General features: G+C 38.8%; 2 protein-coding genes and 1 pseudogene across 2 annotated transcripts; all 3 read right to left on the bottom strand.

Annotated features, from left to right (window-relative positions):
- Positions 1–6,350: 6,350 nt before the first annotated feature.
- Positions 6,351–7,202, bottom strand: LOC140922433 (octopamine receptor beta-2R-like; annotated as a pseudogene).
- Positions 7,203–10,921: 3,719 nt separating this feature from the next.
- On the bottom strand, positions 10,922–11,824 carry LOC140922432 (trace amine-associated receptor 5-like). Its single transcript, XM_073372418.1, has one exon. It carries the CDS (start codon positions 11,774–11,776, stop codon positions 10,922–10,924), a length of 855 nt encoding a protein of 284 aa, XP_073228519.1. The 5' UTR covers positions 11,777–11,824.
- A 4,217-nt stretch (positions 11,825–16,041) lies between these two features.
- On the bottom strand, positions 16,042–16,893 carry LOC140922431 (octopamine receptor beta-2R-like). The gene has a single exon (XM_073372417.1). It carries the CDS (start codon positions 16,891–16,893, stop codon positions 16,042–16,044), a length of 852 nt encoding a protein of 283 aa, XP_073228518.1.
- Positions 16,894–24,727: the final 7,834 nt, after the last annotated feature.

The raw sequence follows: 24,727 nt of genomic DNA, 5'->3' as shown, positions 1-24,727 counted from the left end.
CCCTTCAATGAAGTAAATTTGCACGACTCGATATCACTTCTGCGATGTAAGATGTTTCCTAAACAGTCGTAAAAAGGACGATTTTGGCACTGCAAAATACTTCCAAAGGCGCATTATTTCCCTCAGTTTTCCATCTGTAGTCCAGTAATGGACGCCACAGTTGCGAATGACACATTTCGGTCGGACAAAGCTTCACAACTCCAAACCTCACCGAATCGCCATTTTGTTTGTTGCTACAACTCCTGAGATGCTTCACGGGATATAAACTAGGTTCCAGGCATTCAAAAATCCTCGATTAGCCTACCAGGCTTGGTTTTAAAACAAAATTGTCACGAAAATGTCACGAAAGGTACATCCGCGTACTGTTTTGTTGCTATCGGCCGCTCTGCCGAGTATAAACATAACATTTTCTTGCAAGGTGTTTTATTCCAGCTTTTTTCTTCGTAAAACAGATCCACAGAGCTCAAATTATTTTAAAAATCGCAGGGGATACGCTTTCCCTGACTACGATCGTTTTTGTCCGTCATTTTGAAAGTGAGATTCCGCTGACAATTAATCACGGGCACGAAATGTCCACGATTTCTGGCAATGGGATTAAGTCTTCATTTTTTTCAGCATGATTTACCACTGTCTTTGGAAAATGTCTGCGACTGCTGGTACATGCATCAAACCGGGTTTAGTTCTGCGGCTGTTGTGCCACAAAGTAAATTGACCAAGTTTTGTAGCTCGGCGGCAGTTGTGTCACAAAGTAAATCTACCGAGTTGTGTCAGTAGCTCGGCAGCCATTGTGCCACAAAGTAGGGAGTTTAAGCAAATCGCTACGGCGACCTCTACCACGGTGGTCGTGGATGCGGTGTCCTGGAGAGCTCGCCAAATTTCAAGCTCGGTTCTTGCTCACTTGCTTTCGCTATAATTTCTCAACAACAGAATTCAATGGTGGTCAAGTAAGAAAACGGCCAATTAAAAAATGTCGTTTGGCAAGAATAATATTGATAGTAAACATCATCAGAGGACGATTCGTACACAAAACAGAAAACTACAGATGAAGATCGGAGTAAGCTGCTACTGATGTTTCTTCTTGTGTACCGCATTTAACAACAAATCAACAAATTCAGCGTTTTAGATATTCTAGTCTATTCTTGTTTAAACAACCTTCAGTGACATTTAGCTTTATTGCTAGCAGTCGTGCTTACGGTTTTCGTCTAGCCTTTGTTTGTACTGGCGGATTTTCTGCGGCCATGGCGCGGCATAGAACTCATGGCACACTCGCTTGAGGATCGAAATCTCAAACTGAGAAAACGCAAGGAAAACGTATTCACTGGAAAACCACAAGCCTCGAATACTTTCTTGATAAAGTGAAAAGCAATCTTTGATAGCTTTTAAAAAACCAGTGATCGTCAAAAATAGGAGAAGAGTCGACTTTTATACTCACGTAGTAGCAACTACGCCAGAAGACAGCTCTTCACGTCGTAGGATTTGGCGCTACGGCGAAAGGTCATTTCCAAGCATGCGCACTGCGTCATTTCGGGGCTTTTTTACTTCCGGCCGCCGTAGTAGAGGTCGCCGTAGCGGTTTGCTTAAACTCTCTAGTAAATCAACCGAGATGTGAAGCTCGGCGGCGCCATTTGATCATGACTTGTGATATTTCGGCAACGGACAAACGAACACTTTAACTCTCTGTTATTTAGTAGGAAAAACTTATAAACCACTCTCTAGTCACTGAAATCAACACGCGCAACCAAATTACTGGAAAAGTTATTGACGTGAGCCGCACACACATTCCACACAGGGTCCAGAGGAGATGTGTTTGTCGTTAGAACATCAAAACCCGTCGAAAACCTCTGAGAAAACGGGTTATTTTGATCGCGTTACAGTTTCGTTACACATTCTATAGACCGCAAACCAAGAGACTGAGGGCTCGCAAGATCGGCTTACAGTATACACTTCGTGCCTCGGTCGCCCTTCGGGCGACAGCCATCGGTCACCCTTCGGGCGACGTTCCGTGCGCCAGTGAGGATATGGCTTGAGGTTATTGATTTTCAAAACGGCGAACAACAAAGTCGATCTGGTCAGATAAGAAGCGAAGAAATCGTTTACAGTAGATTCATTAAGATCCCATTGGACTAATTAATCGTGCTAAGCGACAGGTATAGACATTTTTCAAGGTGAGACTTTAAATAAGTAATTCATTTGTTCACACGAAACTCCTCTGGACCCTGTGCATTCCATTGAAGGCTTTGACAGGGTTAGTGCGAAGTTTGAATTCAGATGAGAAAGCTTTTAAAACAGTAAATTCAATGTAATTCATTTTGTCAACAAGTTGATGATTAGATGCTCTTAAAAATAACAGATGAAATTATCCGAAGAAATGTTTTTGAAAAAAGAAAAAGAATCCAGGGTTAAGCACTAATCGGCCTTAGCAACTGCGCCCTGTAACTCGCGCCAGTAAAACAAAATGTTCTATTTACACGCCCGACGCACTCTAGCCAATGTCTCCTCCGATTACAAGCACTTGACACCGAACCATACGACATCTTTTCAAAACCTTCTTATAACGTGATACACAGGTTAAATAGAGGTTTCGCTGTACGCAACCCTTACGTTCAAAATATACCATAATCATATTTATCTATATCGCAACCACCCTTCCCCCTCAACTGTTACCTGTTCGCCTAACAAACATATCGAACGCACTCTCCTAAGCTCCGATTACTCCTTGTAAGAAAAGAAAGGGAAGTATTATTAATGCAGGGGCTATTATAAATGGCCTTGAATATAAAACCAAAAGTGAACCAGAGCGCCTGTGAAATTTTGTTTGTCGAACCTAAGAAAGTGTTACGTAACATTATTTCAATATACAAAATTAAAGAAAAAGACTCAATCTTTTCCACTTTCAACACACTATTAAATTTACATGGCGATTCACAAAACTAGTTTCGTCTACCGAACTCTTCAGTTGATCGCCACAGTATTCATTACGTAACAATGCATGAAAAATAAACCCTAGTAACAGGGCCACTGGGTTAATTACAACAGTCGTCCTAATGGGATGCGGATGTAGTTCAATTCACTTTTTTTTCCACTTTTTAAACCAGAGGGCGTTTCGTTCACTACAGGTATCGTTTACGTTTTATTTAAATCACTTGTAAAACTTTGTAGAAATAAGAACCCTGAGGGTAGAATAAACCGATGAAATATCCTCACGCAAAGAAATTAAGCCTCGGACTCCACTTGCACTTGCACTTGCACTTGCACTGCCTTGAGAGAATCGTGACTTGGATACTTATCAGAGTTCAGCTAGAGAAGGGGAAAACGTAGTCCTCGCCTTAAATTGGGAATTGCATTATATTATATTTTGATTTCTACCAAATTATTGACAAATTGACCGGATGAGATAGAACTATGTTATACGGTTTGTTTTTGGACCAATCAGAAAGAATAGAATTTGGATGTTTTACATTTAATAATCTAACAAACAAACATAGTCTATACCCTCCTTCCCGCGAGAAAAACTAATATCAATAATTATAAACTCCTCAATACTAGACAAAGGGGATTTTCAAGCATTTTAAGTGACAAAATAAATAGCCCATGTTCGATATATCAACATTTTTTTGTCTGTTAATTGTTACATTCGCAAGACCTGGGTCCCACATTAAGGCGCCACACTATCCACGGAATTCATGCCGTTTTTGGGCAGTTGTTCTATAAGCTCTAATGTCTTAGTAATATTTGTTTTATTAAGAGTCCCTTATAGTCAACGACTTAAGAAAAAGCAAATACACTTAAGTACAAAAAAATCAAAGCAAACTGTCTTGAAACTCGTGGTCCCGGAGAGGACTTTTCTTTGACCTATCATTTTCATCGACGTTACTTCTAAACCGTGAAACCACAATAAAAATCGATAAAAGCAGAGAAAGTACCGATTTGAACTATAAAAAACGACAATTTCGCTATTTCTATGGTTCGAAATTTTGAAAGGCTATGACTTATGTACCTCCTTTCACTGTGATTTTAAGAAAACTTTTTATTTTATTTTTGCACTATTTACGAATGGACCAAAACTTTAAAATTTTGTGGGTGAAAAAGCAAACACCAAATCGAACCAAGCCTGAAAGGAGCTTTGGTTTGAGAGACTCAAACATCAAAAGGCAAACTAGTACAACAGCGCTAGCTAATAAGGAAACTTAAGATGGGTAGACTGGATATTTTAGAAGGGATACTTCTTAAGTTTGATTATTATTATTCATTCAAAATATTTCCCTAATTATGATTGGCTAAAAGCACACGCATAATTCACCATAACCAGTTACTGATGACCAAATTTGGAAGAATTTTGAGTCTAACGAGGAAATGACGTCAAAAATGCAGCCTTCTACAGGTTAATGCACCGTTAATCGAGAAGACCTGGAGACGAGGTTGAGTTGTTTTCGTTGTGAAAACTAAAATGGCGGACTCTTCACTCGTATCAAAAGTAAGAACTACAGCTGGAACTAGGCGAAATAATGGCTAAAACATAGCAAAAACAGCAAAAAAGACAACTCGGAGGGCGATACTGGGCTGCTATTTGGAGAATATTCGCGGAGCTGGACAAACATGAACGTACACTATCGAAGATAAACTTAACATCGATGCAGGTAAGCATGTTTTAGTTATGTTTTTAAACGAGGAATTATTTTGAATGAATAATAAAACAATTAATGAATTCGGCTTTCGTAGGATGTGAAGAATGAAGCAGATCTCGGAGGGTGTTATCTAGACGGCAATAACTTTAGCGTCACTTTTTCATCATGTGGGACGCAGAAATAAATCGCTTTGCAATAGTTTATTTGCATTTAATTATCTTTCCTTTTTGCAATACCTGTTTTCAGTCACGTTATTTAGCTTTATTTTCGTTGGTACGGAGACCCCTGAACACGACAGGAAAGTAATTGAGGATCCTTCTGAATGCAAATTAAAACAGCTATAACCTACTGCAAATCAAAAAGACAGTTATTACACATTATTTACAAAATCGTCCACTGACGTTCTCTAAACTTAAGGCAAAACTGCTTTAAAACTTGTTTGAAGAAAAAGATGGCTTTTCGCCGCGCCATAGGGATCAATTGGAATCTGAAAAAAATTATCCATGTTGCCTGTACGGATCATACAGATCATGCTCTAAAGTTTTTTATATTTCATTCACACCTCGCATGGACTGAGGACTGATAGTTAAAACTATCAGTTTTCAGGGAAAGGAAAGTATAATACAAGTCTTTTCCAGTACAAAAACAAAAATTTTTAATACTTCATGCTTGTTTAAATCCTAGGAAACTACTTAACAGAGTTGATTACAGTAATTAATGTGGAAAATGAAGTAAGAAAAAAGAAATACTTTAATTTGGTTTGAAACAAAAAGTTTCAATTAGAAACTTCGTCTACCACTACCGTTGACATGGGCTTGATATCTCGGAATCGCCGTTTCAAGAGCATCTGACATGCCGTAAAATTCCGAAAATAAGCCCCTCCATGTATAAGCACCTCCAAATATAAGCCACCGAAACCGGTACCGCAAAAAATCCTCCGTTAAATCGCCCCTCCAAATATAAGCCCCCCGGGGGGCTTGTCCTCAAAGACAAAGGTGAAACAAAGCAAAAGCGATAAATTTACTTCCAACTATAAGGCTAGCCCAATCGATTTGGAAACGCAAATTTCCCTCAGTAGAAAAGCCCCTCCGAATGTAAGCCCCTCTAAAAGGGCCTTTGAAAAATATAAGCCCCGGGGCCTATTTTCGGAATTTTACGGTATGTAGGGACCTTACGAAACTACGACGGCGACGGCAAGGAGAACGCCTAAAACACAATAGGCTTCAGTGAGCAAACCAACAGCACGTGCATCACGCTTTTCTTTACATTTCTACGCTGTCCCTACACAACTACAACGTGGGAATAGTCAATTGAGTTGACGTGCTTAAGAACAGGAACGACAAGGCGATAAATTTATTTACTATCTCTTTCTGAACTTGGACGCGGCCTCCTCTATTCAGTTCCAACCTAACACATGTTCCGTACTTTCAATTCACTGGGCGAACTTGGTATGAGGGCGAAAAAGGACGCGACGTCTATTTTTCAACGACGTTTTCATTGGCGTCTCTGTTTTCGGATAGTGAAGGTCCCTACTGGATTGTATTCTCATCGTCCTTTGGTTCTCGTACCCTCCTTAAACACCAGGGATTTGCCAGCCCCAAAACTGCCGCCTGCAATGCCTGACACAATCCGCTATCAAAGGCAGTTCTGCCAACTAATATTAAGATCTATGTCCTTCAAAAATGATCAAGTGGAAGGCTCTACTCGGTTACTTTTCCGCCTAAATTAAACCACCTGACTGATTAGCCTTTTAAACTCTTGCTTTATGTCTCTTTTGAAAAAAGCATAACACATTGGATTAATGGCCGAGTTTTAAACCAATACAGGAATTTTGTATTGTTCATCTTTACATGATGCATTTGTGTCGGATAGTACTACGAGACTACAACGCAAATATATTCCGTAGCACACAACAAACACTCCTATCACAATACCCATCATTATTACTGCAGACGTCTCGTTTTGGGTTTTAAAAGATACCCGATGGTTAAAACGTAACTGTTTTGCTAGGGTGCGTGCTAAGCGATCATGTTTCCATACATGAAGTAACATTGACGTAAAACAGAATATCTGCAGAACGCATGGAACGATTTCCATGGAAATCATTAAAACCACCACTGCAACGATACTGGTCAGAGGGGTCTCACAGCAAAGCCGAAGTGCGGTCTTGAACGCAACCAATGTGAATGACGCTATCCAACAGGAAGTTATCACTTGAATAACACGAGATCAAGTCATAAAAGTTATGCATTTAAAGGGCTTTACGATGGCGATATAACGGTCGAGCACCAGAGAACACAAGTTTAAAACAGACAAGTAGCTAAACAGCCACCTTACGACATCTTTCCATGAAGGAAAAGCCTGAGGCCAGTAGCAGGTGCTTGTAACGTCGCATACAAACAAAGAAGGAATAATGCTCAAACCAACACAGAAATCCGCTACTGCAAGTGAAACAATAAACGCGTTGGTTTTGGTGCGGAGATTTCGTCTGCTGCAGACGAGGAAGATTACAAATCCATTTCCAGTGATGGCAAGAAACGAAAGAACCCATCCAAGAATCCAAAACCAGGTCTCCATCCGTACTAACGGCAGTTAAGAGAAGTTCTTATTAACTACAGATAAAAGAAAAATATCCTCCTTGCAAATATGTCAGGAGGTTTTGAGTTTTGAGTTATTCACTGGCAAATGTAAATTGTTACCAGACTGAAGTCCTTTTTATTGTCCTACTTTGTCATAAACTTGGTAATTTCTAATAATTATGTGTTTCGTATGCGCAGTACAGGGGCGTAGCTAGGGGGGGTCATGGGGTGCCCGTGACCCCCCCCCCCCCCCCCCCCCCCCCCCTCGTAGGCCTCCTTTTGAGCAAACAACCTACAATATTCAGGTAGCGAAAACGCCATGATAATATCTTGGCCGTAAAAGCCATTGTTGAAAAGCCCACTTTTTTAAATTTTTTTTTGTGAAGTATTTTCGTCAACGGCTCTTGTCTTTAGTTAATATGGGCGTGGAGGTCGACATGACAATCTGGTGAGTAGCCTCTGTGACCCCCCCTTTGAAAAATCCTGGCTACGCCCCTGCAGTAGGTATCTGACCGAGCTGTCGCAACACAGTTGGGTAGGAAAATGAGGATAGTTGCGTGTCTTAACCGCTGTAATTCAAAGCCAATGGGCACTTTCAATACAACAAAAATTCCGGTTGAAATGTTGTTAATTCCACTTGCCCAATTGAACTACATCGACCCGTGCAAAGCCTTGGCGCTTTTGTTTATTGTTCCTACAAAGGAGCGGTATTTGAGAAAACATTTTTGTCACTCCATGCAACATTAGCGATCTTAATCTAAATTGCCCTGATCTGGCTGGATCTTAATTATTCTCTTTACAACTAAACCAGTCTGGTCTGTCAGTAATAACAGATGGAATTAACCGTGACCTTAGCCGTCACTAAAAAAAAAAATGTACCTTCACTTTAGTCTAAATTGAGGCCGACATATTTCCTACAAATTGCGACAGGTCTACTACAAATTACGACAAAAGTGCATTAATAAATAAAAAGCCAAGGCCAACTCTTAAATATCACGTACAGCGCGTTACTAAATTTACCTGAGAACGTTTCCACTGTTGTCGTTAACTATTTGTAAGCGAGAAAATAAAACAAGACCGATAGGAGCCAGCAGCATCACGGTAATCTGCCTAGACTGTTCCGTTTAACTCCACTGCTATACTAAATAGAGTATGCAAAGGTTTTCAGTTAATAAATAGAGCAAGGAAAAAAAATAAATAACTGATCACGATGTGAAGCAGAAACACAATGTCGATAAGTTTTTAAAGGCAGTTCAACTATGCAAAAACACTCTCTTCAAAAAAACTTCTTGAATGTCTAACAGTTAATTAATTATTTATAGAACCTTGTTATTTTATAATCCTTTCAATATGTATATATATACATGGCGCAAGACGCCTGGGGTGTCGATATGATCTTTAAGAACTGTTTCACTAGCTCAGTTATCAATCAATTAACAATATTCTTTAGTTGAATGCCTTCTACTTTATTTTTATTTCGTACAGCTAAGGGACCGTCCATTTTTTATAGGGTATGGGGGGCTGGTGGGATTTGGAGGAGTGTAATTTGAAAATTGTATGACCCCCCCCCCCCCCCCAATTTCCGATTTTTTTCGCATGCCCCCCCCCCCCCTCATCAAAGTAAATTTTTGGAAGCCCCCGCCCCCCCTCTCCCCCATGAATAAAAAAATACATAAGGTATGAAAAAAGTTACTGCATTAAAATTTCGTTTTGTTACATTTCACGTAATTTAGTGAAAGAAAGCTGAAAGCTAGAAAGCTGTTTTTAACAAATCCTCACTCAAAAGAATGAAAAGTCAATTTCAGCTCTTCTTGTTACTGCTCGTCCTGAGCGTGTTGTAGCTGGCCGCTCGTCTACATATTCCTCGTCCGAGGCGATAAAAGCAAGAAGCGACATCATTTGAGTCGTCTTCAGAGTCAGGGGCATCACTCTTGTAATCATCATCAGTTTCTTCTCCCTCACTGCTTTCACCACAGCTGTCTAGTTGACCTGATTCATTGCTGCCTCTCACTTCGGCTTGACCTGCATGTTCTGAGAGTATTCATCTGCAGGAAGTGTCCCATAATTGTCTTCACTTTGTCATTCTTGCTGCTCTTCTGATGCTGTTTCAATAGCCCATGATGTTGTAAGTATTTGTTCAATTCTGGCACACGGAGCTTTTTTAGAGGAACACAGCGACGACGAGATCGAAGAGAACGTCGAAAATGAGGAAGGGGACACCTCGTAGTAGTTTCATGCCCCTCCCATTAAATTTCCCAGAGAAAAGCTCTGGTAACGAGGTCAGTTCCAATTCAGGACTCAAATTATTGGTTTTAATTATATGAGCTTGACAACAACATTTTTATGAATGAAAAGAAAGTTGTTGCTATTCAAGACTGTTATTATGGTATGTTCACTGTCCTTATAAAATATATAAGCTGTTGAGAAGTTTTCTTGTTACCCTGGAACTGTTTTAGCATATTTTTTATAAATAAAAGAGCACAATTTTTCTTCCATTTGTAAACATCTCTTATCCTATTTTTAATCTAATTTTTTCGTCCTACCCCCCCCCCCCTTCCTTCATTTTTTTTCGGCTGGCCCCCCCTTTCAAGCCAATTTTTTTCGAGTGCCCCCCCCCCCCCCTCCCAAATCCCACCAGCCCCCCCTCTCTCATAAAAAATGAACGGTCCCTAAATTGGAAGGTTTTATTATTCATTCGGCATGCAACGATTTTAATATCGTTTCAGCCACAAGCAACTCGTCTCTCCAATTTGCTGTTGGGCTTCCCTAGCAACCAATATTAATTTCTTTGTCATGATTTCCACAGAATTTTAATAAAAATTAGTCTTACTTTCGTGTAATGTTTGATAGCTACCTTTTCTTCTCCATAACAAGTCATTTTACTCTTTACACGATTTTATCATTTCAGTCACACCTGCAGGACTGAGCTGAAATAAACTTGCACGGAAAGATTACAAAACAACTACATTTCTTTGTGTTTTTCTCAACAAGGAAATTACTTCATATAACAAGAAAATCGTACAGTTAATCTTTCAGTTGGGTTCGGTAAATTCTAGGAATCTATCGCCGTTAACAGAGTTGATTACGAAGGCTATTGAAGAAACAACCTCAGTGTGGAGGAAAATTGGCGCCAAGCCTTATGAAGTCACCGAACCTCGAACTTCTGAACTTGTCAATCTTCTTTTCTCTTGTCAAACTGGTATTCAGAGTGTAAGCATCCGTTTAAGACTGAGATTGACAAACTGATGATCATAACCGATGAGCCCAATGTACAAAGCACACGGCTATTAAGCCTGGGTTCCAAACTATATCCAAGCAACAAGCAGCACATGCTCACGCTATCTTTGTTACTCGATTGACACAGAGTCATGCTCGAGTATGCCAAAATCGAGCAAGTGAAGCAAAGCGGGCTTTTGTAGCAGGGTGTGAAATTGTACTCTCATGATGTGAAACTAAAAAGTTCCATCCAATAAGAACTTGCGTCTCACACCACCTGTGAAGTCCTTTCCCTTGTATTTTCTGTTAGGGTCAAAAGGTTCTTGTTTTCTCTCCTAATCGGCTCCAAATTTTCCAAATTTCAATTCGCTTTGAGTCCATGCCTCACACATTCATCAGTCTTTTACTGAATTGCTCAAGCCTTTCACACTCGTTCATAAAAGACTTACATTCTACAAGAATGAGTTACGCACGTCAAGTGGTAGGTTTTAGTTAACTTTGTTATTTTCTATAAAACACAGCGCCAACGAGTCTTTTAAACTCTTTCTTTATGTCTCTTTTAAAAAAGGCATAAGCCAGTGGGTTAATAGCTGAGTTTAAAACCAAGAAAGTAATTTTGTAGTTTTCATCATTACATGGTGATGAGGATAGTATTAGAAAACTACAACGTAGATACATACCATAGCAAACAAGAAACACTCCTATCACAAGACCCATCATTATTAGTGCGGACTTCTCGTGATGGGTTTTAAACGATACCTGATGGTTAAAACGCAACTGTTTTGCTAAGGTACGTGCTGACTGATCATGCCTGCATACATGAAATATCATTGATACAAAGCAGAGTATTAATACAACACATGGAAGAAACTCGGAAATTATGGTCGGCCAAATAAAAGGACACTCGGAGGTATCGTTTTGAAATAAGACAATACAAAGGGTATTTTTTAGCGCATTGTAACTAACTGGTAGAGCCCAAGAGAAGAAAATAACTTGGGTAATTCGACGGCGAGTCATCAAAGTAATATATTTTAGAGGATAGACGATGGCAATAAAACGATCCAGTACTAAGCCGCATAAGTTTACAACAGACGAGTGACTAAACAACAATCTTATAATATTCACCCACGATAACCAATAATCAGGCCAGTGGCAGGTGTTTGTAATGTCGCAAGCTAACAGAGAAGGAATAACGCTCAAACCAACACAGAAATCCGCTACCGCAAGTGATACCACAAACGCATTGGTTTTGGTGCGAAGATTTCGTCTGCTGCAAACGAGGAAGATTGTAAATCCATTTCCAAGGATGGTCAGGAATGAAAGAACCCAGCCAAGAATCCAAAACCATGTCTCCATTCTTAACAGTTAAAGGAAGTTCTTATCAACTGTAGAATATAACCAACATCTTGCAAATATATCAGGGACACTGAACTCTTTTCTTATGTAAACGCTCTCTTTTGTTCCAATAAATTTGCATAGGTGCTGGCCGCGTGAGTGAAAATGCCCTATTTGTTCTTTAGATCGTCTTAATTTGCTAATTAATGTCATTAAATAATAATTTGTATTGGGCTGTGTTATCACAAAAATGTGCATCAAGACAATAATACATTAATACTAAATGTTTCTTTGTGTGTTTGATGATAAAATAGCAACAAAATGTTGTAATAAATTCTTGCTGGGACACTGGGACACCTAATCTTTACTCCTGGTTCAGCTGAATTTTTTAAATATTTTGAAACAAAATTTGAAGGGCCATAAAAACATTTAATAGCGGAGCTCCTTGCGCGCGCGAAGCGCGCGCGAGCGGAGCACCATAACTAAGATAAACTACCCATCCGAGAAATTTTGGTTATGACGTCAGCGTACGTCCGTCCGTACGGGCTTTCCGGGTAGTGGAAAGTAGTCCGCATGGAAAGTAGAGATTTTTTTGGCGGGAAATTGCATGGCGCAACGTCGCGCAATTATATCGCGCAACTGGTTTTGAAAAAAAAAATTTTAAAGCAACTTAAGCAACTTGGCAAAAAGATTTTTCTACAGAGCCTTTATAACTTTTTATTACAACTTACGAAAGCTATTATGTCAACAAACAACAGCAGAGAGATTTTAGCGTGTAGATGACAGGTTTTAAGCCGAGAGCAAAGAGAAGGTGAACGGCAGAGAGCAAGAGTCAACACGCGTAGAACAAGCGAAGACGATCGCCAAAGAGAGCGCGTTAGAAGTAGAAGAAGAAGACAACATTTTAGCGAAGAAAGTCGGCAAGTAGAAAGAGTCAAAGCGAGAAGAAGGAGAGAAAATTATAGTGAAAAACGCCGGCAAGCAGAACGAGACAGAGCTAGAATGAATAGACAAAGCAACGCGAAAGAGAAATACAAAGGCAAAGAGAACGGCAGCAAAATAACGATATGATGACAGAAAGTGTTGAGTTAATGTCACTATGGCCCCGCGCTATTAACATTTTGATTTCAAACTGATCTCGGACGCGAAAATTCAGCCAGTCATTTAAAAATACAAGCAGGGAAGACAGAGGCTTTTCATTTTTCTCACCATAATCACGCGTTGATCACGCTCTACGACCGTCCAATTTTTATGCTCTGATTGGTCAAAATTTGACAGGTGAGTTCATGCAGAAAATTTATACAGCATCTTGAACCTTGTTTACTTTGACAGCTGAAGCTGACAGAGTATTTTGTCAACTTGTGATGTTTTTTACTGTCTTTCCCACTGGATGGTTAAAATGAAATACAGCTGCTATCAACAGTCTTCTTTGGTTCATGGCTGGTTTGTTTATTGAATTTTTGGTTCGGAAATGCGCCGGTTGTCAAAGTTGGAAATCCGATTTCGGATGCATCGTTTTCGTTTTTCACCTTGCTGGATGCGGGGTTGAAAAGTCCCTCAAGCGATTCTGGCCTTACTTGATAGCTTTCAAGAGCTGCATCTCGAATGGTAAGCCTGAGTAATTATTGTATACAGTGTATGTTTGTTTTTTTATATCTAATTTCATGAAGTCGAGCGCAGTTTATGAGGCTAATTTATGCACGTTTGTATTAGGATCTGAGACAATGATCTGATCTAGTATATATAAGCTTACAGAGCTTTAAAGCCTTTAGTCGATATTTTCTCTCCGCTCATAGAATGAAAAAAAGTTCCGAAGAGTATTTAGTTATAATTTTGGCTGTAGAAAGAAAGGTTTGAGCGATTTTCTTGCCTCGAGTTCATCTCTGAAAACACCAGGAAGCCGGCTAAAAGCTTTAGGCTTAAGCGTAAAGACTCAGGATTTTTAGAGACGCTTTAATACTTGTCTTCGTGAATGAAATTGTTGTCTCTGTAAATGTTTCACCGAATTACATTTCTTTTATTGATTGTTAGTAGTCTCTTGCAATTGCTTTGCTGTTTGTTTTCAGTCGTTCACAGGCAACGCTTGCAGGAGTACTCAAAATGCCGCGCGTTTGCACATCGTTATAAAGCCATAAAATAAAATAAAAATAAACAATTCTTTATTATGTTGAAGCGTAACTCTTTTGATGTTCACTGAAAATTTGGCGCTTGTCAAAAGTGACAACCGGCTGGCCGTATAGGTGATTTTGCAAATTTTTTACGGTTTTGCTAAAAGCCCACGCGTGCCTCGTACGGTTCTGGATATTGAATGAGTGCAATTTGTCTTGAAAAAAATGTGAAATACTGCATTTTGTCTGAGGTCTGTATGATAAAAACAGCGCCTCATATTACTGTTTCACCTCCGATGTGATGCGTAAAAAGTATGAAATGTTGGTTTACACGCTCCCAGAGTTGTTGGCAAGATTTTTTTAAGTAGACTTGTCGAACGCAAAAAATTCGGCCTGATTTGTTTTTTTCCATGAATTCGTTTTCCAGGCCTAATCTACTGTGATCAAGACCTATTATGGCTCTAAAATGTGATCGACGATGATTGCTATTTTTTGATATATACCGGCTATCAATTCGATGAAAGAATTTTTTCACTCTAAAATCACTTAGCCTTAGCTTTCCCTAAAAAGTCACATATGTGCCATTAAGTTAATTGATTTGTGGATTACAAGTTTATTGTTTGATTTAAATCATAAATTTATAAATGGAAGCTTCGCTTTTAGCCCTGGCTAAATCTATATATTTGGCCATAAAAACATTTATATATATTTGGCCATAAAAACATTTAATAAATATGCTACCGACATGCATAACTGGCTTATATCTAAAGAAAATGATGAGGTCTTGAAATGCAGTTTCGTCTCATAGCATAGCGATTAATTTCCGAAGATATCTCTGAATTATGCCAATGTTGGAGATCATGGTAAAGACAACATCTTTAGCGTCACTTTTTCATCATGTGGGACACAGAAATAAATCGCTTTGCAATAGTTTATTTGAATTTATGTTTCCTTTTTGCAATACCTGTTTTCAGTTAACTTTTTTAGCTTTATTTTCATTGGTACGGAGACCCCTGAACATGACAGGAAAGTAACTGAGGATCCATCTGAATGCAAATTAGAACAGCTACTACGTACTGCAAATGAAGACGGGTATTACAAATTATTACAAAATCGTCCACTGACGTTCTCTAAACAGCTTTAAAACTTGTTTGAAGAAAAAGATTGCTTTTCGCCACCCCATAGGGATCAATGGGAATCTGAAAAAAAATATATCCATGTTGCCTGTATGGATCATATACAGATCATGCTCTAAATAAGTTTTTAATATTTCATTCACACCTAGCATGGACTGAGGTTAATTAACTATCAGTTTTCAGGGAAAGGAAAAAGTAATACAATTCTTTTCCTGTGCAAAAACAAAAACGTTTACTTCATGCTTGTTTAAATTCTAGGAAACTACTTAACAGAGTTGATTACAATAATTAATGTGGAAAATAAAGCCAAGAAAAGAAATACTTTCCCTTGGTTTGAAACAAAAAATTTCAATTAGAAATTTCGTCTACCACTATCGTTGACGTGGGCTTGATACCTCAGAATCGCCGTTTCAAGAGCATCTGACATATACTGCTAGGAACCTTACGAAATTACGACGGCGACGGCAATGAGAACGCCTAAAACACAATAGGCTTCAGTGAGCAAACCAACAGCTCCGGCTGCACGTGCGTCACTTTTTTTTGTACATTTCTCCGCTGTCCCTACACAACTACAACGTGGAATAGTCAATGTTTTTTAGTTGACGGGCTTAAGAACTGGAACGACAAGGCGATAGATTTATTTACTATCCCTCTCTGAACTCGGACGCGGTTTCCTCTCTTCAGTTCGAACCTAACGCATGTTCCGCACTTTCAATTCACTGGGCGACTTGGTATGAGGGCGAAAAAGGACGCGAAGTCTATTTTTCAGCGACGTTTTCATTGGCGTCTCTGTTTTCGGATAGTGAAGGTCCTTTTTGGATTGTATTCTTATCGTCCTTTGGTTCTTGTACCCTCCTTAAACACCAGTGCTTCCAAACTATGATTTGAGACAAATCGCCAGGGAATTGCCAGCCCCAAAACTGCCGCCTGCGATGCCTGACACAATCTGCTATCAAAAGCAGTTCTGCCAACTAATATTAAGATCTATGTCCTCCAAAAATGATCAAGTGGAAGGCTCTACTCGGTTACTTTTCCGCCTAAATTAAACCACCTGACTGATAAGCCTTTTAAACTCTTTCTTTATGTCTCTTTTGAAAAAAGTATAAGACATTGGGTTAATGGCCGAGTTTAAAACCAATACAGGAATTTTGTATTGTTTATCTTTACATGATGTATTTGTGTCGGATAGTACTACGAGACTACAACGTAAATATATTCCGTAGCACACAACAAACACTCCTATCACAATACCCATCATTATTACTGCAGACCTCTCGTTATGGGTTTTAAAAGATATCCCATGGTTAAAACGTAACTGTTTTGCTAGGGTGCGTGCTGAGCGATCATGTTTCCATACATGAAGTAACATTGACACAAAACAGAATATCTGCAGAAAGCATGGAACAATTTCCATGGAAATCATTAAAACCACAACTGCAACGATACTGGTCAGAGGGGTCTCACAGCAAAGCCGAAGTGCGGTCTTGAACGCAACCAATGTGAATGACGCTATCCAGCAGGAAGTTATCACTTGAATAACACGAGATCGAGTCATAAAAGTTATGTATTTAAAAGGCTTTACGATGGCGATATAACGGTCGAGCACCAGAGAACACAAGTTTAAAACAGACAAGTAGCTAAACAGCCACCTTACGACATCTTTCCATGAAGGAAAAGCCTGAGGCCAGTAGCAGGTGCTTGTAACGTCGCATACAAACAAAGAAGGAATAATGCTCAAACCAACACAGAAATCCGCTACTGCAAGTGAAACAATAAACGCGTTGGTTTTGGTGCGGAGATTTCGTCTGCTGCAGACGAGGAAGATTACAAATCCATTTCCAGTGATGGCAAGAAACGAAAGAACCCATCCAAGAATCCAAAACCAGGTCTCCATCCGTACTAACGGCAGTTAAGAGAAGTTCTTATTAACTACAGATAAAAGAAAAATATCCTCTTTGCAAATATGTCAGGAGGTTTTGAGTTTTGAGTTATTCACTGGCAAATGTAAATTGTTACCAGACTGAAGTCCTTTTTATTGTCCTACTTTGTCATAAACTTGATAATTTCTAATAATTATGTGTTTCGTATGCGCAGTAGGTATCTGACCGAACTGTCGCAACACAGTTGGTAGGAAAATGAGGATAGTTGCGTGTCTTAACCGCTTTAACTCAAAGCCAATGGGCACTTTCAATACAACAAAAATTCCGGTTGAAATGTTGTTAATTCCAGTTGCCCAATTGAACTACATCGACCCGTGCAAAGCCTTGGCGCGTTTGTTTATTGTTCCTACAAAGGAGCGGTATTTGAGAAAACAATTTTGTTACTCCAACATTAGCGATCTTAATCTAAATTGCTCTGATCTGGCTGGATCTTAATTATTCTCTTTACAACTAAACCAGTCTGGTCTGTCAGTAATAACAGATGGAATTAACCGTGACCTTAGCCGTGATTAAAAAAAATGTACCTTCACTTTAGTCTAAATTGAGACCGACATATTTCCTACAAATTGCGACAGGTCTACTACAAATTACGACAAAAGTGCATTAATAAATAAAAAGTCAAGGCCGTCTCTTAAATATCACGTACAGCGCGTTACTAAATTTGCCTGAGAATGTTTCCACTGTTGTCGTTAACTATTCATAAGCGAGAAAATAAAACAAGACAGATAGGAGCCAGCAGCATCACGGTAATCTGCCTAGACTGTTCCGTTTAACTCCACTGCTATACCTAAATAGAGTATGCAATGGTTTTCAGTTAATAAATAGAGCAAGGAAAAAAAAAAAAAAACTGATCACGATGTGAAGCAGAAACACAATGTCGATAAGTTTTTAAAGGCAGTTCAACTGTGCAAAAACACCCTCTTCAAAAAAACTTCTTGAATGTCTAACAGTTAATTAATTATTTATAGAACCTTGTTATTTTATAATCCTTTCAATATGTATATATATACATGGCGCAAGACGCCTGGGGTGTCGATATGATCTTTAAGAACTGTTTCACTAGCTCAGTTATCAATCAATTAACAATATTCTTTAGTTAAATGCCTTCTACTTTATTTTTATTTCGTACGGCTATTAAAATTGGAAGGTTTTATTATTCATTCGGCATGCAACGATTTTAATATCGTTCCAGCCACAAGCAACTCGTCTCTCCAATTTGCTGTTGGGCTTCCTTAGCAACCAATATTAATTTCTTTGTCATGATTTCCACAGAATTTTAAGGAAAATTAGTCTTACTTTCGTGTAATGTTTGATAGCTACCTTTTTTTCTCCATAACAAGTCATTTTACTCTCTACACGATTTTATCATTTCAGTCACACCTGCAGGACTGAGCTGAAATAAACTTGCACGGAAAGATTACAACACAGCTACATTTCTTTGTGTTTTTCTCAACAAGGAAATTACTTCATATAACAAGAATATCGTACAGTTAATTTTTCAGTTGGGTTCGGTAAATTCTAGGAATCTATCGCCCGTTAACAGAGTTGATTACGAAGGCTATTGAAGAAACAACCTCAGTGTGGAGGAAAATTGGCGCCAAGCCTTATGAAGTCACCGAACCTCGAACTTCTGAACTTGTCAATCTTCTTTTCTCTTGTCAAACTGGTATTCAGAGTGTAAGCATCCGTTTAAGACTGAGATTGACAAACTGATGATCATAACCGATGAGCCCAATGTACAAAGCGCACGGCTATTAAGCCTGGGTTCCAAACTATATCCAAGCAACAAGCAGCACATGCTCACGCTATCTTTGTTACTCGATTGACACAGAGTCATGCTCGAGTATGCCAAAATCGAGCAAGTGAAGCAAAGCGGGCTTTTGTAGCAGGGTGTGAAATTGTACTCTCATGATGTGAAACTAAAAAGTTCCATCCAATAAGAACTTGCGTCTCACACCACCTGTGAAGTCCTTTCCCTTGTATTTTCTGTTAGGGTCAAAAGGTTCTTGTTTTCTCTCCTAATCGGCTCCAAATTTTCCAAATTTCAATTCGCTTTGAGTCCATGCCTCACGCATTCATCAGTCTTTTACTGAATTGCTCAAGCCTTTCACACTCGTTCATAAAAGACTTACATCCTACAAGAATGAGTTACGCACGTCAAGTGGTAGGTTTTAGTTAACTTTGTTATTTCCTATAAAACACAGCGCCAACGAGTCTTTTAAACTCTTTCTTTATGTCTCTTTTAAAAAAGGCATAAGCCAGTGGGTTAATAGCTGAGTTTAAAACCAAGAAAGTAATTTTGTAGTTTTCATCATTACATGGTGATGAGGATAGTATTAGAAAACTACAACGTAGATACATACCATAGCAAACAAGAAACACTCCTATCACAAGACCCATCATTATTAGTACGGACTTCTCGTGATGGGTTTTAAACGATACCTGATGATTAAAACGCAACTGTTTTGCTAAGGTACGTGCTGACTGATCATGCCTGCATACATGAAATATCATTGATACAAAGCAGAGTATTAATACAACACATGGAAGAAACTCGGAAATTATGGTCGGCCAAATGAAAGGACACTCGGAGGTATCGTTTTGAAATAAGACAATACAAAGGGTATTTTTTAGCGCATTGTAACTAACTGGTAGAGCCCAAGAGAAGAAAATAACTTGGGTAATTCGACGGCGAGTCATCAAAGTAATATATTTTAGAGGATAGACGATGGCAATAAAACGATCCAGTACTAAGCCGCATAAGTTTACAGCAGACGAGTGACTAAACAACAATCTTATAATATTCACCCACGATAACCAATAATCAGGCCAGTGGCAGGTGTTTGTAATGTCGCAAGCTAACAGAGAAGGAATAACGCTCAAACCAACACAGAAATCCGCTACCGCAAGTGATACCACAAACGCACTGGTTTTGGTGCGAAGATTTCGTCTGCTGCAAACGAGGAAGATTGTAAATCCATTTCCAAGGATGGTCAGGAATGAAAGAACCCAGCCAAGAATCCAAAACCATGTCTCCATTCTTAACAGTTAAAGGAAGTTCTTATCAACTGTAGAATATAATCAACATCTTGCAAATATATCAGGGACACTGAACTCTTTTCTTATGTAAACGCTCTCTTTTGTTCCAATAAATTTGCATAGGTGCTGGCCACGTGAGTGAAAATGCCCTATTTGTTCTTTACATCGTCTTAATTTGCTAATTAATGTCATTAAATAATAATTTGTATTGGGCTGTGTTATCACAAAAATGTGCATCAAGACAATAATACATTAATACTAAATGTTTCTTTGTCTGTTTGATGATAAAATAGCAACAAAATGTTGTAATAAATTCTTGCTGGGACACTGGGACACCTAATCTTTACTCCTGGTTCAGCTGAATTTTGGAAATATTTTGGAACAAAGTTTGAAGGGCCATAAAAACATTTAATAAATATGCTATCGACATGCATAACTGGCTTATATCTAAAGAAAATGATGAGGTCTTGAAATGCAGTTTCGTCTCATAGCATAGCGATTAATTTCCGAAGATATCTCTGAATTATGCCAATGTTGGAGATCATGGTAAAGACAACATCTTTAGCGTCACTTTTTCATCATGTGGGACACAGAAATAAATCGCTTTGCAATAGTTTATTTGAATTTATGTTTCCTTTTTGCTATACCTGTTTTCAGTTAACTTTTTTAGCTTTATTTTTATTGGTACGGAGACCCCTGAACATGACAGGAAAGTAACTGAGGATCCTTCTGAATGCAAATTAGAACAGCTACTACGTACTGCAAATGAAGACGGGTATTACAAATTATTACAAAATCGTCCACTGACGTTCTCTAAACAGCTTTAAAACTTGTTTGAAGAAAAAGATTGCTTTTCGCCACCCCATAGGGATCAATGGGAATCTGAAAAAAAAATATCCATGTTGCCTGTATGGATCATACAGATCATGCTCTAAATAAGTTTTTAATATTTCATTCACACCTAGCATGGACTGAGGTTAATTAACTATCAGTTTTCAGGGAAAGGAAAAAGTAATACAATTCTTGCTAGGGTGCGTGCTAAGCGATCATGTTTCCATACATGAAGTAACATTGACACAAAACAGAATATCCGCAGAACGCATGGAAAGATTTCCATGGAAATCATTAAAACCACAACTGCAACGATACTGGTCAGAGGGGTCTCACGGCAAAGAGGCCAGTAGGCCAGGCCAGTAGCAGGTGCTTGTAACGTCGCATACAAACAAAGAAGGAATAATGCTCAAACCAACACAGAAATCCGCTACTGCAAGTGAAACAATAAACGCGTTGGTTTTGGTGCGGAGATTTCGTCTGCTGCAGACGAGGAAGATTACAAATCCATTTCCAGTGATGGCAAGAAACGAAAGAACCCATCCAAGAATCCAAAACCAGGTCTCCATCCGTACTAACGGCAGTTAAGAGAAGTTCTTATTAACTACAGATAAAAGAAAAATATCCTCTTTGCAAATATGTCAGGAGGTTTTGAGTTATTCACTGGCAAATGTAAATTGTTACTAGACTGAAGTCCTTTTTATTGTCCTACTTTGTCATAAACTTGGTAATTTCTAATAATTATGTGTTTCGTATGCGCAGTAGGTATCTGACCGAACTGTCACAACACAGTTGGTAGAAAAATGAGGATAGTTGCGTGTCTTAACCGCTGTAATTCAAAGCCAATGGGCACTTTCAATACAACAAAAATTCCGGTTGAAATGTTGTTAATTCCAGTTGCCCAATTGAGCTACATGGACCCGTGCAAAGCCTTGGCGCGTTTGTTTATTGTTCCTACAAAGGAGCGGTATTTGAGACAACAATTTTGTTACTCCAACATTACCGATCTTAATCTAAATTGCTCTGATCTGGCTGGATCTTAACTATTCTCTTTACAACTAAACCAGTCTGGTCTGTCAGTAATAACAGATGGAATTAACCGTGACCTTAGCCGTGATTAAAAAAAATGTACCTTCACTTTAGTCTAAATTGAGGCCGACATATTTCCTACAAATTGCGACAGGTCTACTACAAATTACGACAAAAGTGCATTAATAAATAAAAAGCCAAGGCCGTCTCTTAAATATCACGTACAACGCATTACTAAATTTGCCTGAGAACGTTTCCACTGTTGTCGTTAACTATTCATAAGCGAGAAAATAAAACAAGACAGATAGGAGCCAGCAGCATCACGGTAATCTGCCGTTTAACTCCACTGCTATACTAAATAGAGTATGCAATGGTTTTCAGTTAATAAATAGAGCAAGGAAAAAAAAATAAACTGATCACGATGTGAAACAGAAACACAATGTCGATAAGTTTTTAAAGGCAGTTGAACTGTGCAAAAAACACCCTCTTCAAAAAAACTTCTTGAATGTCTAACAGTTAATTAATTATTTATAGAACCTTGTTATTTTATAATCCTTTCAATATGTATATATATATACATGGCGCAAGACGCCTGGGGTGTCGATATGATCTTTAAGAACTGTTTCACTGGCTCAGTTATCAATCAATTAACAATATTCTTTAGTTAAATGCCTTCTACTGCACTATTATTTCGTACTGCTAAATTGGAAGGTTTTATTATTCATTCGGCATGCAACGATTTTAATATCGTTCCAGCCACAAGCAACTCGTCTCTCCAATTTGCTGTTGGGCTTCCTTAGCAACCAATATTAATTTCTTTGTCATGATTTCTACAGAATTTAAAGGAAAATTAGCCTTACGCTCGTGTAACCTGGGCGAAAAAGGTGACACATTTGAAAGCTATACCTTTTTTCTCCATAACAAGTCATTTTACACTTTACACGATTTTATCATTTCAGTCACTCCTGCAAGACTAACCCGAAATAAACTTGCACAGGAAGATTACAAAACTACTACATTTCTTTGTGTTTTTCTCAACAAGGAAATTACTTCATATAACAAGAATATCGTACAGTTAATTTTTCAGTTCGGTTCGGTAAATTCTAGGAATCTATCGCCGTTAACAGAGTTGATTACGAAAATGACTATTGAACGAAGAAAATTAACCTCGGTGCGGAGGAAAATTTGCGCCAAGCCTTATGAAGTCACCGAACCTCGAACTTCTGAACTTGTCAATCTTCTCCCGTCAAACTGGTATTCAGAGTGCAAACATCCGTTTCAGTTTGATAAATTGATGGTCATAACCGATGAGCCCGCTGTACAAAGCGCACGGCTATTAAGCCTGGGTTCGAACTGTATCCAAGCAACAAGCAGCACATGCTCACGCTATCTTTGTTACTCGATTGATGCAGAGTCTTGCTCGAGTATACCAAAATCGAGCAAATGAAGGAAAGCGGGCTTTGGTAGCAGCTGGTGTAAACACAAAATTATACTCTCATGATCTGAAACTAAAAAGTTCCATCCAATAAGAACTTGCGTCTCACACCACCTGTGAAGCTTGATCCTAAGACGTCCTTTCACTTGTATTTTGTATTCCCTGAGGGTCCAAAGGTTCTTGTTTTCTCTCCTAATGCGCAATTTTTTCCAAATTTCAATTCGCTTTGAGTCCAAGCCTCACACGTTTATTAGTCTTTTACTGAATTGCTCAAGCCTTTCACACTTGTTCATTAAAGACTTGCATCCTACCAGAATGAGTTACGCACGTCAAGTGGGAGGCTTTAGTTTACTTTGTTATTTTCTTTAAAACACAGCGCCAAGTCAGATGCATCACATAGCAAACAAGAAACACTCCTATCACAAGACCCATCATTATTACTGCAGACCTATCGTGGAGGATTCTAAACGACATCTGATTGTTAAAACGTAACTGTTTTGCTAAGGTGCGTGCTGACTTATCATGCCTGCGTGCGTGAAATATCATTGATGCAAAGCAGAGTGTTAACAGAACACATGGAAGAAACTCGGAAATTATTGTCAGCCAAATAAGTGGGACAGGGACAGGTATTGTTTTGAAATAAAACATATAAAGGGTAATCTTTAGCGCGTAAAAACTAACTGGTATAACCCAAGAGAAGACAATTATTCGGATAATTCGACAGCGAGTCTGAAAGTAATGTATTTTAGAGGATGAACGATGGCAATAAAACGATCCAGTACTAAGACGCATAAGTTTACAACAGACTTGTTACTAAGCAACCACCTTATAATATTCACCCAAGATGACCAAGATAGCAAATGTTGAGGCCAGTAGCAGGTGTTTGTAATGTCGCAGAAGAACAGAGAAGGAATAACGCTCAAACCAACACAGAAATCCGCTACTGCAAGTGAAACAATAAATGCGTTGGTTTTGGTGCGGAGATTTCGTCTGCTACAAACGAGGAAGATTGTAAATCCATTTCCAATGATGGTTAGAAATGAAAGAAACCAACCAAGAATCCAGAGCCAGGTCTCCATCTTAACTGTTAAAGGAAGTTCTTGTCAAGTATACTGATTAACTAACAAATTGAGAATTATAATTTACATCTTTGCATGAATTTGAGGGTCACATTTGCTAATACCCGTAAATGATTTTATAGACGCCCGCGGCGTTTATTTAATTTTACGGGTCCAATGGCCAAGAGGGGACGTTTAATAGAGGGAGGGAGTTTAAAAGAGGAAAGCGTTTGAAGCTCAGTTAAACTAGTATGCTTTGGGCGAAAATTCAGTATCAAGAGAGTTAACTGTAAATAGCAGAATATCTGGTCCCTCCATCTATTGATACGTCTAAAGGCCTTCAAGAGCTCCATATCCCTCTTCCAAATCTCCGATTATGATCGATGTCAGAATGTT

Source organism: Porites lutea, chromosome 13 (genome assembly GCF_958299795.1).
Source record: "Porites lutea chromosome 13, jaPorLute2.1, whole genome shotgun sequence".
NCBI classification, from domain to species: domain Eukaryota; kingdom Metazoa; phylum Cnidaria; class Anthozoa; order Scleractinia; family Poritidae; genus Porites; species Porites lutea.
This window is presented reverse-complemented; position numbering and strand designations above follow the sequence as displayed.

Coding starts and splice junctions, on each gene's coding strand:
- LOC140922432 (XM_073372418.1), bottom strand. CDS start 11,776: ATGGAGACATGGTTTTGGATTCTTGGCTGGGTTCTTTCATTCCTGACC.
- LOC140922431 (XM_073372417.1), bottom strand. CDS start 16,893: ATGGAGACCTGGTTTTGGATTCTTGGATGGGTTCTTTCGTTTCTTGCC.